The 15,178-nt window shown below is 40.9% G+C and overlaps 1 protein-coding gene across 5 annotated transcripts in view; it reads right to left on the reverse strand.

Annotated features, from left to right (window-relative positions):
• Positions 1-15,178, reverse strand: part of KCNQ5 (potassium voltage-gated channel subfamily Q member 5) — a gene marked incomplete at its 5' end in the record, with an annotated part of 282,145 nt that overhangs the window by 14,661 nt on the left and 252,306 nt on the right. For 2 of the 5 annotated variants that reach the window (XM_084261327.1, XM_084261326.1), the window contains 2 exons: positions 6,978-7,198; positions 12,879-12,935. The exons of 1 other annotated variant lie outside the window; for it this stretch is intronic. In XM_084261327.1, the coding sequence (XP_084117453.1) occupies positions 6,978-7,198; positions 12,879-12,935 (278 nt within the window). The remainder of the gene's footprint in view (positions 1-6,977; positions 7,199-12,878; positions 12,936-15,178) is intronic. 2 more of the 5 variants (XM_084261330.1, XM_084261328.1) reach the window with 1 other exon arrangement.

The following is a 15,178-nucleotide window of genomic DNA, read 5'->3' on the forward strand; positions in this document are numbered from 1 at the left end:
TGAACCATAAATATAAATTCTCTTCACTACTCCTAGAAGTAATTTTCTTTCAAATTTTTTTTTTGCTTTAAACCATCAACAAGCTGACTCTCTTTCAGTAAAAAGTTCACACATTTTTTTTTTCCCGTGATTGCTTGCTAAGCTCCATAGGAAAAATCAACTGAAAAAAACAACACAAACTGGGATGGAACTTAACTGCATGCTTAATGATAAGAACATCCAAAACTCCCCCAAAAAGAGAAAGGCAGCACCCCATGTTTACATGCTTTCCAGATCAAGGGCCAGAAAAAGGAGGCCCGAGGAAGTGAATCATGTATTTTATTTCCTAGATCCCCAAAAATAATAATAATAAAAAAATACTTTCATCTAGTCATGATAGAAGCAAGGAAACAGGAGAAGTAAACTTCCATAGTGTGCTTTTCATGCTAGATGCTTAATAATTTTCTAGAAAATGACACAAAAATCTCTGGTAGTACAAACAGTATTCAAGTGTCAAAATTAAGAAAGGGGGAATAAGAATTACATAATTTGAAAACATTGTTTACAGGGAACTTCTATGAAATGGTTGACATTTCCATTCTGGAAATAATTTTCTCAGGAAAGGAAGGACACTGGTGCCTCCTGGAAGGAGGAGGACTTCTGCAGGAGCTTGTAGGAGCTCTCTTTCCCTTCTGCATGACCCGAGCCTCTACCCTGCGGTCAGTACCTATTGGGAATGCAACAGTGTTGTATGCACAGCCCCTTCCTTTCTGCCTTGTCTTTCTCCTGAAAAAGGCAAATATTTCCAGATGGAGGAGAGGCCACCAACACTGAAATTCGGGAGCTGCATTGAAATATGAAGCAGCATATCACAAAGAATGTCCCTAACAACATTTGATATGTGAAAGGATTTCTAAAAAAAGCTCAGATTTGGCCAAAATGGAAGATAGGATGGGTGGAAAGTGTTTTAAGTATTCTGCATGTAATTATCCAGTCTCTATTCTTTGTAAATGTATTTTTTTAAGGCCAGAAACCTAATTTATATCAGTTGTCATAGAAAGCAGGCAAGTTCCAAATATCTAAAATTCTAGCATTCCCTTCTAACAACTCTCAATTATTTTTAGTTATTATTTGACTTCTCAAAAATTTTCTGCCCTGGCAATGTTTCATGGAACAGCTCCCACTACTTAATTAAAAAGGAGTCCTTTTCATTTTGAGTGATGATACGGAGGACCAGCATACTTTCTAAAAACAATTCATTATATGCACAATAATTGTGTGGTTAAAATGGCTGATCTTGTTATAAATAGTGATACATTAGCCAGCAACTTAAGGGGGCCATATGGGAAGAGTAAGAAAGAAAAATGCCAGGTGACTCTAAATGCATGATTTTAGCCTGTTTTTAGATACGCATCCCTCTGTTATTTTATGCACAATGCATGCAAGAAGTTAAAACTGTAAAAGAAAGTGCAGATATATATGATAAGATCTAGAACTGTGGACTTATGAGCTAAATGTCATGCCTGTTTTTCTGCAAGACCTTGTAGCAGGTATCTGTTGATATTATGTCTGATGCAAATCATGTTTCTGTGTGGTGGTCTGCTGCTGTCCCTCATGGAGCTGAGGTTGCTGACCATTCACTGGTGATCACTAAGTAAACTGTCACTGCAGTGAGCAAAGGTGCACAGAAAGTTCCTCAAGATGTAACATAAAGAGAGACTAAATTTGGACTCCTGGTCGGGACCTTGGTTGGAATAAATTAAAATAATGCCTCAAAACCAATGGCCTGCACTACTTACATAAAATAAAAAAATTACTCAGATCTTAGATCAGAATGCCAGATTATTTTTATGAGATCTTCCTAATTAATTACAGTGACAACAGTAATAACCGAGACCTCAATCACAAGAAAATAAACCCGTCTAGCACAAACTGATATATTGCTAATAAAATGTCATTTAGTCTCATCATATGGGGTTTATACAAATTGAGCAGCTTTGTTTTGACATCTTGCAGCTTCATTTTGCATCAGCAAATTTAAGATAACCTCGATGTAAAAGCAGTGAAACTAAGGACCTTTGCCACATCAAGCGAACTTTACACAAGGTCAAGATGTTTGTGCTACTGAAAGGAAAACCTGTCATTTTTGCAATACATAAATTACATAGTAGTAACTGAGGACACGGGGGCTGAAATGCACAATTGCATTCTTTCCATGGCTCTTATAATATACTCTACCCTGAGGATTTTGTGCAAGTACTCTGCAGGGAATGAAAGGCTAGAGGTCGTGTGAGCGTATAATGTTCAGGCATGGTGCAAGAAATTAAATATTTCCTTAGAGAGCTCTTTTTAATTAATGAAATGAAGTATGTTTGTAATATCTCCAGTGCTGAACACTTTTGATGTTTTATTCAAAAAGCTGCACAGCGTCTCTAGGTTACAGTAAAGGCACAATAGCTCATGCAGAGACCTAGAAGCATGGGATGGTAGAAAGCAAGTATAACAGGGCATTTTTGTCCCTCTCTGAGAACTGCATGCGCAACATAATATCTGCTCATTACTTCAGCTGTGGCTGTGCAAGACTGGAGCACGATTTAAGCAGAAAACTTTCTCTTCCTCATAAAAGAGGAAAGGCAGAGATTTTGTGAGGTGAGTCTCCGTGGCTGGATACAAGAAGGCAGAGGCACCGCACGTTAAGCAATGGCATGAGATCACCTGTACTATTTCATTGCTTGCCAAGACTCTGGCATGGATTTAGCCCCTGCCAGGGGGTATTCTCATGTGCTGGTGGTGTTCCCCATGGGTTCTTTGGCTGCTGTTTCCCTGGGTTTTGGTTGGGGACACAAGCCGTACTGTGTGGGAAGGCCTTGGGCCTAGAGGTGGTCCCTGGCTTGCTTGGTGTATGGGTATGGCGGTGGCTGCGTGTGGCTCCAAGGTGAGGCAGCATCTTCGCCAGTCTGGCATGGCATCCCTTTGGTGGAGACTTTTTGCATGACCCTATGTCATTCTTGTATCCTTTTAACTGTACTTTGTAAAACTTAACTATTTATCACTCTTGAGTGGTAAAGATTTTCCTCTGACCTGCCTGGCCCTGATTATTCTCTTTTAAACTGAAAACAAGCATCCTTCCATAAACTGGAAATACAGCATCCTGGCACCTTCATTAATTTGCACAGGGTCTCTTCTTCAGCAAGGGTTCTGGCAGTTGCAAACCACATATGGAGAGAGATTGGACACTGGTTTCCGCTTTTGCCCACCCCCACCCCACCCCCCCCAGTTGTTAAGTGCTCTAGAGAGCATCTGCAGCCACGCTACTGAAGCCTTCTCCAGCCGTCAAAGCACTCTCAGGTTTGGATTCAATTTGTAAATGCACATATGTAGCTGAAATAATTGCTGCCGTTGCCAGGCCCACTTTGGCAATAGCAATAAATGGTTTATAGGCAGTTTCAGAGGACTGTTGCTACCCATAAATAAAGCCATTTGTGCAACAGTTTTGGCCATACTGTTTTAAGGCTGCTATGCCAAAATCCTTTTGGGAGATACCTGTGGCCAGCTTAAGCATTTTGCTTGCTGCCAAGAAACTCTCCTTCTGTGGTTTTAGTGTGCAGCAAGGGGAACGTTAGTAAGCTTTTGTTACTGGGTAGCCTAAGAGGAAGGCTACTACATTTTCAAGCATGTTTGCCTCTTGGCTGCCTCCATAAGCTCCTGTCTGGATTAGAAACAGTTTCTAACTGCTAATGTTAGTTTTTCAGCACTCTCTTTCTGATCATTTTGGCCCAGATTTCAACCACATCCTTTATCAGAAGTCATCCCTGCAAAGTCACTGCATTGGTGATCTGCCTTAAATCATCCTCATATGCTAACAATTTCACTTCCTTTCTGAACCCTCTACCTATATATTTGTTTCTTTGCTTTATTTTTATGCAGAGTTCAGTACACCTCATCTTCTTAGTGAGGTAGTTCCTCCTCTGCCTGTGCTAATGGAAGATCATTTACAACCTCAAATCTCATATGGTGAAAGAAAAATAAAGAAAATATATGAGTGTCTTCGCTTTTGGAAGAGGAAATTTATAGCGAGAATTTATTATTTTTTCTTTTTTTGACACTGGACAGGGTACCCATTTCCATATTGCTTCTGTCTGAAGGGTCTATTGAAAGTGTAGTTTCTTGCCCACCACCAACCATGCTACAGAGATGTAAGACCAGAAGGAGCAGCTGTTCAAGGGTACTGTTTTGTATCCAGACTTCCATCTAGAAAAGTGTGACTTCTAGTTGGCTGGAAAATCAGCATACTAATAATTAATCCTTTGGCTGGAGAATGCCTCAAGGAGGAAACTGGAGGACCTGACAAATGAGGTATGAATTAAATGCAGCAAATACTGTATCCAGTGAAAAATGCAAGATATACTAAACTACTCATCTCCAGATCCTTTTCCTTGAACTGCCAAATGCAGAGAGCACCAAACTATGACACTGGTAACACACCAAAAAAAAAAAAAAAAAAAAAAGAGAAAAAGAAAAAAAAAAGTATTTATGTATATAAAAAGCAATCAAGGTTGTTAGTACCTGACTTGACTTTTCCTGCAATGGACTGGGTAAAGTAGCAAGGAGCTGCCTTTCAGCAATGAGCATATTGGACATCTCTCTGATGATACCAGTCCTAGAAGTAGCTGGATGAGGTCCCGGAGTGGAAACTTGGCATTTGCCTAAAAGCTAGAGACAATGGAAGCTGTTTCTCCTGCCACGGATGAGAAATTGGTCATATCTGTTGGCCACAGTTCATAAGGGTGGACTAGTAGCTGGAAATCTCTGACAAGGAAACAGACTGAGCTTGCCCTGAGGAGCAGGAAGATCTTTAAGAGTTTACACACAGCAATGAGTGCTCTGTTATCTTTTATCTACAGAAATACCCAAGGTGCTGTTTATGCCACCTTTTCCATGAAAGGCAGACTATAAGAGGGAACATGATCTTCTTGTGCAGATCATTGCTATTAACGACAATATGTACAGGACAAAACAGAGGACACATTGAGGAAATGTTTCTGTGACAAATGGGCTGATGAAAAACTAAACGGATGCTTGAGCAAGGTGCAGGCTGTGGGGCTGGAGCAGAAGTGAGACGCTGATACCCTGGGAGTGTGCTCAACAAATTACTCTCTTCTTAGGTCACTTCCAGGCGTAGTGCAAGTTATGGAGGTTTAACCTATGAAATCACTTCTGGCATGGTTTTAGGGAGATACTCATGCTATGTAAGAAGCCTAAATTTAGACAGGGTGGCTTGAACCCCACTCTGGTACCTAGAGCATTTCTCACTTCACACTGTGAAGCACATGTTCTTTTCCCATCTCCACAGCAGCGTGAGACCCAGGCTGGCATCACACAGCCCCTGTGCAGCTGCCATGGGACACAAGCCAGGGCCCATGCCCCAGGATGGAGCGAGGAGTGTTGAGCAACCTGGATAGCAGCCTGGTGGCTGGTACAACCCAGGATCTCACTGTAATGCATCCAAATTCGGGATTTGTGCATCTAAGAGGTCTCTGCGGGTGAGGGCTAGCCTGGAATGATGACCTTGGCAAACACTGTTGGCTTGTCTTGACTTGCCCTCCAGGAAGTGTTTATTTACCCAGGCTTTTCCGGAAGAGGTGTGTTGCGTAGGACATCCTCAGCTGAGGGATGGGGCATTTCAGTTCAGTAGGTATTTTGCAATATATATGTTTGTGCTACTATGTGCACTAAAAAGGAAGCAGACACTGAAATCCCACTTCTGTCTCATTAGTTTTACCACAGTTGTTGGATGTGACATGCATGATTGCCATCACAGAAAGAGTTTAAATTCATATCTCTTTACTTGGATCAAATTATTTATGTTGTACCTTTCCCATACAGTCAGAGACACTGACTCCTGTTGTAGCCGGTCACTTTGTTTCACTTATTTTCTGCCTGAGTGTCCCCCAGGAAAGAACAAAATATTCATAAGTTATGAAAAATGTGAATGGAGAAACCCAAATCCAAATCCACTGGGTCAGCAGTACCCCCAGAATCCTGCACTGTGTGAGTGCACCTTTCAGCGCAGAACCCATCTCTACAGGGGTTGGGTTCATTCCATGCTCAGCTCCTGTCTCCTTGGGGGGCTGTTCTCACTCGCTTTGGTGCTCCCCAGTTAGGGAATCACTGTCTCTGCTTTGGCAAGCTTTTGTAGATGAAGATCTCTGTCTGAGAAGAGGCTAGTTTAATGCTAGGACTTTAGCTGGTGAATGTAGAGCAGGGAGGGGCGGCATCTGTTCCTGGGGCCAGGCAGCGTGCAGGGAAGGCTGTGTTCCTGCCTGCTGTGGGGTCAGTGAGGCATTTTCACAAAGATCCACTTATTCATGCATTAGGGGTCCTTTCTGTACCTAAAATACCCTTTATAAAGCAATACATAACACTGTTTTTGTTTGTAAAGCCACCCACCTTACTGAACCAGATACAGTCCTGTACAACTTCAAAGCACTGGTAATGTATTTCTTGGTGGCAGGTGGTTGTATCCCTGGTGGGAGCTAATAGGGAACTTCCCAGCCCCTCAGCAAGCTCCTCTGCTTGGGGGCACCAGTGCTTTTGGCTGGCAAAGGCACAGCCAGCGCAGTGTTGGCCAGGGAGCGGGCATGCCAGCCAGAGGCAGTAGGTTTGGGCAGCAGCTGTGCCTGGCAGAGGGTGAGGGGCCGCGATGGCACAGCTGCCACAACCAAACCTGTGGGATGCATTTAGCCCACCTGCAATTTTCCATAGTGACCCCCTTTTCCATGGTTCCCTCCCTAGGCACCGACAGAAGATTTTATATTAAAAAAGCTATCCTGGCGGCATTCTGTTTGAAGCAGGCTATAGCTTTCCTGTACCCCTGCCCCGATACAAGGATTCCTCCTGTTTTCCCAAAGCAAGTCACATTCACAGCGTGGGTATGCGAGAGCGTGGGTAGGCTGTGAGCAGCGCGCAACGGCAAACGAGGCAATGAAAACTCTCACCATCGACCACGGGTTTGGGCTGCGAGCTCTTCAGCCGCAGGGAGGGCCTGAAGCGGGTTCGGTCGTTGAAACTCCAGCTTTTCTGGACTTTGGTTGGGCTGCCCTCAGTGGCAATGTCGGTACTGGGTGACCGGCGATCTCCAACTGAAGACTGCCTGTTCTTTATACTCTGACCGCGTGGGCTGGCCATCCGGACCCGCTCCTTAAAACTTAGCTTTTGACTGCGAAGAAGAGAAATGTATTTTATTTCAAGGTTCCTCCACCCCTTTTTCTTCTATTACATGATAATAGGAAATAGTTTCTCCAAAATTCTCAATATTAAGAATCTGTTTCTTACACACTTTCGTCTTCATTTAATATATTTCATTTGGGAATTTAAACTGATGCGATGTAATTGGGTTTTGGTAGAGACATTATCAAAGGCAGTCTATCTTACAGTACAGAAAAAAAACTTGTAAAGGAAATTAAAATTAACAAAAAGAAACAACTTTTACCCAATTATTATAAATTGGATTTTTTTTTCTATTCCTTGAAATTTAAATAGGTTTATTTCCAACTTAGTCAGCCCAGCTCAGCGCATTTCTAGCCATCTCTTCAGATAAACAAGAACAAAATGTATTCTGCTATAACTGCATGCCATGTAGTATTGTTTGGGGTTTTTTTTAAGCAGGCAAAAAATACTGTTAGTATATTCATGCTTTTTCAAGATGTCTTACTTCCAACATATCATATGCATTGTTAGTGATCACCTATATCCAGAATTCCTTGTTATAACACTTACTTGGACAAGATGAAACCAAAATTAACAAAACATCCAAGAAACAGCGGGATGACCGATTAATGGGAATGTAATGATACGCTGTGTGCTCACTAAAGTCATTGCTGTAGATCAGGCTGGGAGCCAACTACCTGCAGGTGGTAGTGGACAGGCACTTTAGGACAGGCACCAGAGCCCAGCCAAGCTCATGACTGTGACTTCTGGATCAAAGGTAGCCCCGTGGTCTTATAGTTGGCCAACCGTAAGCTGATTTTTGTTTTCTCCCCTGTGCTAAATGTGGGACATGTAGATTTTCTACTTCCCAGTGCTTAAAGTACCTTTGTTCAGAGATACCCGATGAACATCCCACGGTCACCATGACTATCTGCCTATGCTTTTTCACGATTTAACATTTTTGCCTTCATTTATTTTTTCCTGTAGCAGAAGGCACAAAGGGGAAACAGAAAAAGTCAGCTACCAAAGTTTGAAAACCTTGTTTTATATACAAGTTCAATCACCTGTAGAAGGCAGTAGTTGTTTTTATCAGTTGTCCTGTTCTTTTAAGGGGAGAGATGATAGGAGCAATGCAGTAGCTGCTCACGATATAATATTACTGGGTCTTAAATACTACAGCCCTGGCATAGGCTTTGAGGGTGGTTTTGGAACACCTATAGCAAATACTATCTACCTGCAAATTATTTATAAAGTTAAGATACTTTCTAGTACTCTCAAAGTCTTTCAGTTTAACTTCAACATGACTGTAAGATGTTTCCATCAGAAATGAATTCTGCAGATAACTAACTAATGTATTTATAATGAACACTCCCCGTCCCTGGAGGTGTTCAAGGCCAGGTTGGATGGGGCCCTGGGCGACCTTGTGTAGATCCAGGCCTGGAGGTTGGTGGCCCAGCCTGTGGCAGGGGGGTTGGAGCTCTATGATCCCTGGGGTCCCTTCCAACCCATGCCATTCTGTGATTCTATAATTGTATGATTTTGTGGTTCTTAGACGTTTAACCTACTCCACTCTGAAAAGACAGTGTTAATATGTAATTACATGAAATGGAAAGTAGTTATAAACTTCCGTGGCTGTGAAATGTTGAGATAATCAGATAACTTTGTCCATGCACAGCATAGCAGGGCATAGCATTTCATTCTGAATACAAACATCACTGAGAGCAGAAAGGATGCAGCTTGTACCAGGCAAAGAACATGCTGGGAAGCTTGTAATGAGATAATTTTAAGAATGCTAAAAAATGAGCGCATCAGTAGAAAGATTATTACAGAAATGTATTTCTATATGGCATGTTGAATCACTTGAAAGAATACCTTTACTATAATTTCTGAATGTAATCCCCTTGCCCAAAGAAAGCAATTGTTGAAACAAGCACACGATGGTGCTGGAAATGTTATCTATTTCCATTGCAAATTGTTACCCACACCTGCAGTACTCTGTGCTGTTGCATATGCAGTACAGAAGACCCACAGAACCTACTACTTGAAAGAAAAGTGAGTTCTAAAATTTAATTTTCAATAAAAATTACATTTCAAGACAGAATTACATTTCAGCTCAGGAATCTTTTGCATTATACAGCTTAATGAAAATATATGCTGTAAAATATTTATTAACCACATTATTGGGTTGTCATACTATACAGCATGAGCAACAGAATGAAAATAGATTTATTATAGGTATTATTCATAAAGCATGTGTCCCCTGTGTTTGGTTTTTTTTTTTTAAATCATCTTATGGCTCAAATTGTACTTGCTATTGAAGCTTGATGTTTTGGGTTTTTTTTTTTTTTTTACAAATCTTATGGTAAAAACTCTTTGGACAGCTCTCTTCCTCTTGCACTAATTAAAATGAAAGGAAAATTGATAAAACAACCATTAAAATGATCATCATGAATTGTATTTTTTATAATCCCATTAAATAAAAAACTAAAAATGAAAATAGAAAAATGAAAAAAGCACACATGTCGTTTTGTGAATTAACTTGTACTAATGAAAGCAATGGATGCCTTTAAACAATATTTTACACATGGTTATTTCATTTGTAAAAGCTGAATGGTACACAATGGCTACTTAACCTGAATATCTTTAGTTCTCCAAATCAAAGCAATTAGGCAATGGTGAAAGGAACAGTAGTCACCTCATCTGTACTAGAGACATTTTTCAAAAGTGCAACACTGAGAATGAAAATATTAATTTAAAATGCAAACCTCATACTGAAAAAAAAATAAATTCTGCTTTTTAGCAATGTCAGTGTGATGGCATGCCAAGGGGCCATGCAGAGGATGCTGCATCGTGAAGAGAAACTCAGACCCTGAAGGAAGCACGGTTTGGAAACTACTTTGCATCTTGAGAGTTTCTCCAAAAACTGGTTATAGCAGTACTTTGTTTCTTGGATCCCTGTTCCTATCTTGAGACTGGTGGGAAATGTTCCTGAAGTCACTGGGTGCTACTCAGTGTAAGTATGAATCGTTTGACTTGCAGCAGTGGACAATCCACGCTTGAGAAAAGAAAGCAGCTGGCCTTAGGATCACCCTGCCATGGGGCTCTTCTATGCATGAGAGATAAAAAGATCATGAAGGAATAACTGAATCAGAGCATTTTGAGGGCTTCCTGACTAGGCTCTTTCTCACAATGAAAGTTCCCTTCCTTATAGATTACAAAGTTCCTGGCTCTTGATTTTCTGTTGCAAGTGTGATGGAGAAAGTATTAGAGAGACAGAGTGGAGATAATCTTCTGCCCTTCCAATCATCCGTGAGCATTCTGCACTTGAATCAGTGGCCACCAAAGCCTTTAGGGCCCTTTCCTCTGATTTAATGTTTGTTGGATTAGCACTGTCCCGTGTCATGCTAAAAATCCTTCACTACTTGCAGGACCTAACCTATAACAGTCTTATCTTTCCTGTTTTCTCCTCTCTTTTTACAAGATATTCAAAGGATATGTAAACCTTTTAATGGCCATTCGAAATTCACGTTTTCCTGTAAGCAATTTTAAGTTAAATGTTGGTCAAAAAGGCAGAAACCATGGGAAAGAATTAGTAACATGGGTATCTGAATGCTTTCTGAAATTAGTTTCCCACATCAGACCTAAAAGACAAGGATCCGAGAGAACCACAGCTATCTCTAGTCATCTCTGTGCTCTTTTAGATGTGTGTCCATCATTTCTTGTACCTTATATGACTGATAGTTTATTCCATTTGTTTTATATACATCTTTGCTTTTTGTTTCAATCTTCCCTGTCAATGGTTATCTCTTTGGGCCTGTTACTCCTCTTTTCTGGCAGTTTGCTACCTGTGGAATGTATTCGTATTGATTACACCGAAGATTTGAAGCATCTTTTAGTGGAGATAACTGCAACTGGCAGTTGTGGGAAAAAAAGCAAGTGGCTTTTCTGCATTTGTTTGCCTTCTGGAGGGTCAGTTCCAGGATTTTACTGCTCATTCCTCCTGTCAGTATCTTCACTTCCCTGGGATAGTGAAGGATGTTCTAGTTTTTATTTCTTCTCGTATAAAATTTTGTCTTTTCCATCTTTGATTTATGAAGGAATAGGTGTTTAGGGACACTAGAGGCCACTGTAGCTTCACCACAGGGGGAACAAACGTTTCTCTGACGAACCAAATGACTAGACTTGGTAAGATTTTGTTTTAATTGATAAATGCTTACAAACCTTTGCTTTTCTCTCCTTTGTACACAGAGTGGGGGCATATAACTATACTTCTTGGTTAACTGAGCATCTCTTTTCCTGCCAGTCCCATTGTTCTATCTCCCTGGCTGCATTTCTGGTCAAGTTTATCATCTGCCCTGCTTCAGCCTCAGACCTGCAGCACCCCTGCTTGCTACTACTTACAATTTCTGATTTCTTTCTCGGCTTTTCAGACTGAGCTGGCTGGTGCAAGAATCTGAAATGAATCAGAAGTAACTGGAGGCCCCGAAAGGTGAAGGAGAATGCTTTGGATCCTGGGTCGAGACAGAAGCTAAAACTGCCAAAAATTATCACCCATGACAAACAACAGCAAGCAAATGTATGTATCAATTTTCAGCAGTGAACTTCCAATTAACATAGATGTCGATTCCTACCAAGCCTACAATTGACTTTGCTGAAATTAAGCTAAGTTGAACAAATGCAAATGCAACGGATAGCACCGCGAGGCCTGAAGTTCACACATTCAAGACTTCTCCACCAGTCTCATGCTAAGAGCATGAACCCAAGAAATGTAGTGTTATATCTCATACCTTCAATGAGTAATAACAAGAATTTCAGGGACATAATGCCTGAAATTCATTTGTTGAATTGTTGAGCGGAAAAAAAATAGAAGTTTAAGGGTTTTGTGTATTTTTCCTTTTGCAAAACAGTTTCCAGATGAAGAGAAATTATTTAAAATCTAAATTTTCTATCACCAGTTTGTATCTCTATTGTCCTTTAAATTATTTTTTAAAAATAAGAAAAAAAAAAAGTAATATACTTTAGTTATCCATCAAGGGCTCCTTCCCATAAGATCCATCCCTCTAGGCATTACCATTTTTGGTAAGAGACACAATTTCCACAGAATTCAGCTAAAGCAGATGCTTGATTTCACATGCATTCCTCTACTTTCCGATACAGGGCACAGGCACAGCTTCCATGGGCTGTGTCCAAGGGGATTCTTCTCAACAATAATTGCACATTTTGACTGTTGATATTGCCTAGCATGTTATAGCTTAATATTCCCCACTGATTATTAGATAAGAGAACTCAACTACTGCGGTTATAAAAATCCTCTTGGACTTGGGGAAATATCTCTACCAAAATATTCTGCCCCAGTTTTAGATCTCTGCAGGGTAATGCATTCCAAAAGTTCAAGTCTGAGGAAGAGAAAGGGAACTGGGATTAGGCAAACGGCACCGTGCTGCACGCTGCAATTGTCTGACCAGATGGCATTCAAAGGACTGGTGTTATTGCCATTGTCTTAATGTCATTGCAGGCAACAAGCAACGAGGCGTATCACAAGCACTTGAAAAAAAAAATAAATCAAGAAACCTCCTTTGGAGAAGTGAGGAACTTTAAAGCATTAAGGAGGGGAAGGAAGTAAAGGAATCATGCACCTGATGTTAGTTGGCATTCTCAAACATCATGTGAATAGGCAGGATGCTGAATACCTATGTTTCCGAGAGGTGTACATCCTGAAGAGCTTCTGTTTATTACTACAAAGCTTACTAGGAGTGAGGGGAAATAGAGGACCGTGTTACTAAGCATTCCACTGCTAGGTATGGGGTCAGGCTTTCCACCTCAAGTTAGATTCTGCATCACTGGCAATTTCTGTTTCACGTGGTGCATGCAGAGAGTTTACATTAAGCCTATTTTTAGAAACAGATATGATATAGGAGGTGGAGAGAATTCCAGAGTGCAATTTACTTGTTTCCGTCAGAGCAGGGATGAGTTTTTCCCCCCAAGCTCCTATAATGGCAAAACTCCTCCTCATGGCACCAGAGAGAGTTGTCTGAACAGGGAATTCAATCCAGGCTCACTAGTTACAACACTAGAGGGGTGACATTCGTTCTCTGCAGACACCCAATGCATGTCCGACACACAGCTTAAGACAGCTTGCATTCTCAGGATGCGGTAAGATTCATCCGTCCTGGGCTAGTTTCCTGCACACAAAGAATTTCAGCCACGTTCTATAGTTGAACAGAAATAAATATTATTTGTGTTCAGTGTGCACATTTGTAGACACAGAGAATTTAACGTAAAGGCTTTTTAAATGACTTGCAGAACTCTAGAAAGTATTTTTGGAAATGCCTCATTTACAGTGTGGACACACCAGAGAGGCTGTCTAACGTTACTTTTGATAAATGATTAATTTGAATACTTGTGTATAATATTTTTGAGAAATACAGCATAGTTATTTTTCTTAAAATCAGTATGAAGCTGCAGCCTCGTGAGCACAGCTCTCAACTCAAATGCACAGCACCATTTGCCTAGCTAATGAAAGACTGTAGGCCTCTACATGACAAAATGCCAGAATTCATTTCTGTAAGTACAAAAGTCATTTTGGTAGGAAAGAAGAGAGAATTAACTTTTACCTAAATGAATAAAAGTTTTTCCCCACTGCTATTAGAATGGAGCACAGAGCAAAGAGCACATTCAGGAGGCAATCCAGTGTACTACTTGTGCAAACACGTCTTCACTTAAGGAGCGAAACAAGAAGCAGCTTACTTAGTTCACATAGCATCCAATGCAAGTCACTCAGCATTGCAGTAAGAAAGAAGTTAAATAGTCGAGGACAGTTATCTTTAAGTACACTGCAGCACTTCACATTTTTACCACAAAAAACCACATACACAACATGTATTTTGATACAAACACACGGCAATCGTGTATCAGCTAAGAACTATAACCAGCAACCACCAAAGCACACCTTTTTTAAAAGGCACTGAGTGGTCTGCAGGGTTTTTACTGTAAACTGGGATCTCAGGAGTTAACTGGTTCATTTTTTAATTTGCAGCAGTGTGCATATTAAGAGTTTCTGAAGGGACAAGTATCTTCCATTCAGTGAAAATAAAGCAAAAAAAAATCTGAGTCATTGGCTACTTTTAGAAACACCAAAGTTATCCCTATCATGGATCATGTCATATAGCTGGGCTTGCTTTAGTTTTTCAGTATATAACGTCCGCTTATTGTAAGTAAATTTGTCACTTTAATTTGCAGGTACAACCAGGAGTAACCTCTCCCCTCTGCACAAATCACTATTTTGGAGGTACATACTCATTTAGTGCCACCTTCAGTCTCACCTTTAAAAAAGCATGAAAATGTTACTGTTGAAGGAGTAGGAAACACAGTTGGTGGGTGCAAGAAGTTTAGATCAGGCTGTAATAAGTTAATGAGATCAATACATTGCTAGCAAACCTATATGGAGGTAATATATATGAAATGTCATAGAACTGATGGAGCAGGTGAAGTATTCATGAGGGACATCTCAGAACAAATCCAGTCCCCTCAAATTACTGTGCCCATCGGGGAAAAGGATGAAGTCAGGTGCCTGAGGACCAGTCTGGAAAGTGGAACAGGACATGGGTAATCGATATGAAGACTTTCCAGCCCTGACTGAATACCCCAGAATAGTTTGTGAACCACCATATAACTGGAGGACAGATGTATTTCAGGGGTTGATGTGTCACCAATGCTTCTTTTCTCAGCTTTTCATTGTTTTCGACTTTGTCTGATCGTGCTGGTACTGCAGTGCTGGCTCCTAGACACCCGTGGACTCCCATCTGTAATGAGTTTTGGAGGTAGTGCAATTTCTTTTATTTCCTGTCTGTAAGGTTTCAAGCTGTAAGTATGGCAAAGAGCAGCATTTCCTCTTACCGCCTCATCACGGTGCGTCTCTTATCCCAGGATTACAGCCCTGCCAAGCCTGCCTCTGCGCACTGAAGGCAGCCAGTCCTCAGCCTGCAGGCTC

Source organism: Gallinula chloropus (assembly GCF_964237585.1).
Source record: "Gallinula chloropus genome assembly, chromosome: 3".
Taxonomy (NCBI): Eukaryota; Metazoa; Chordata; class Aves; order Gruiformes; family Rallidae; genus Gallinula; species Gallinula chloropus.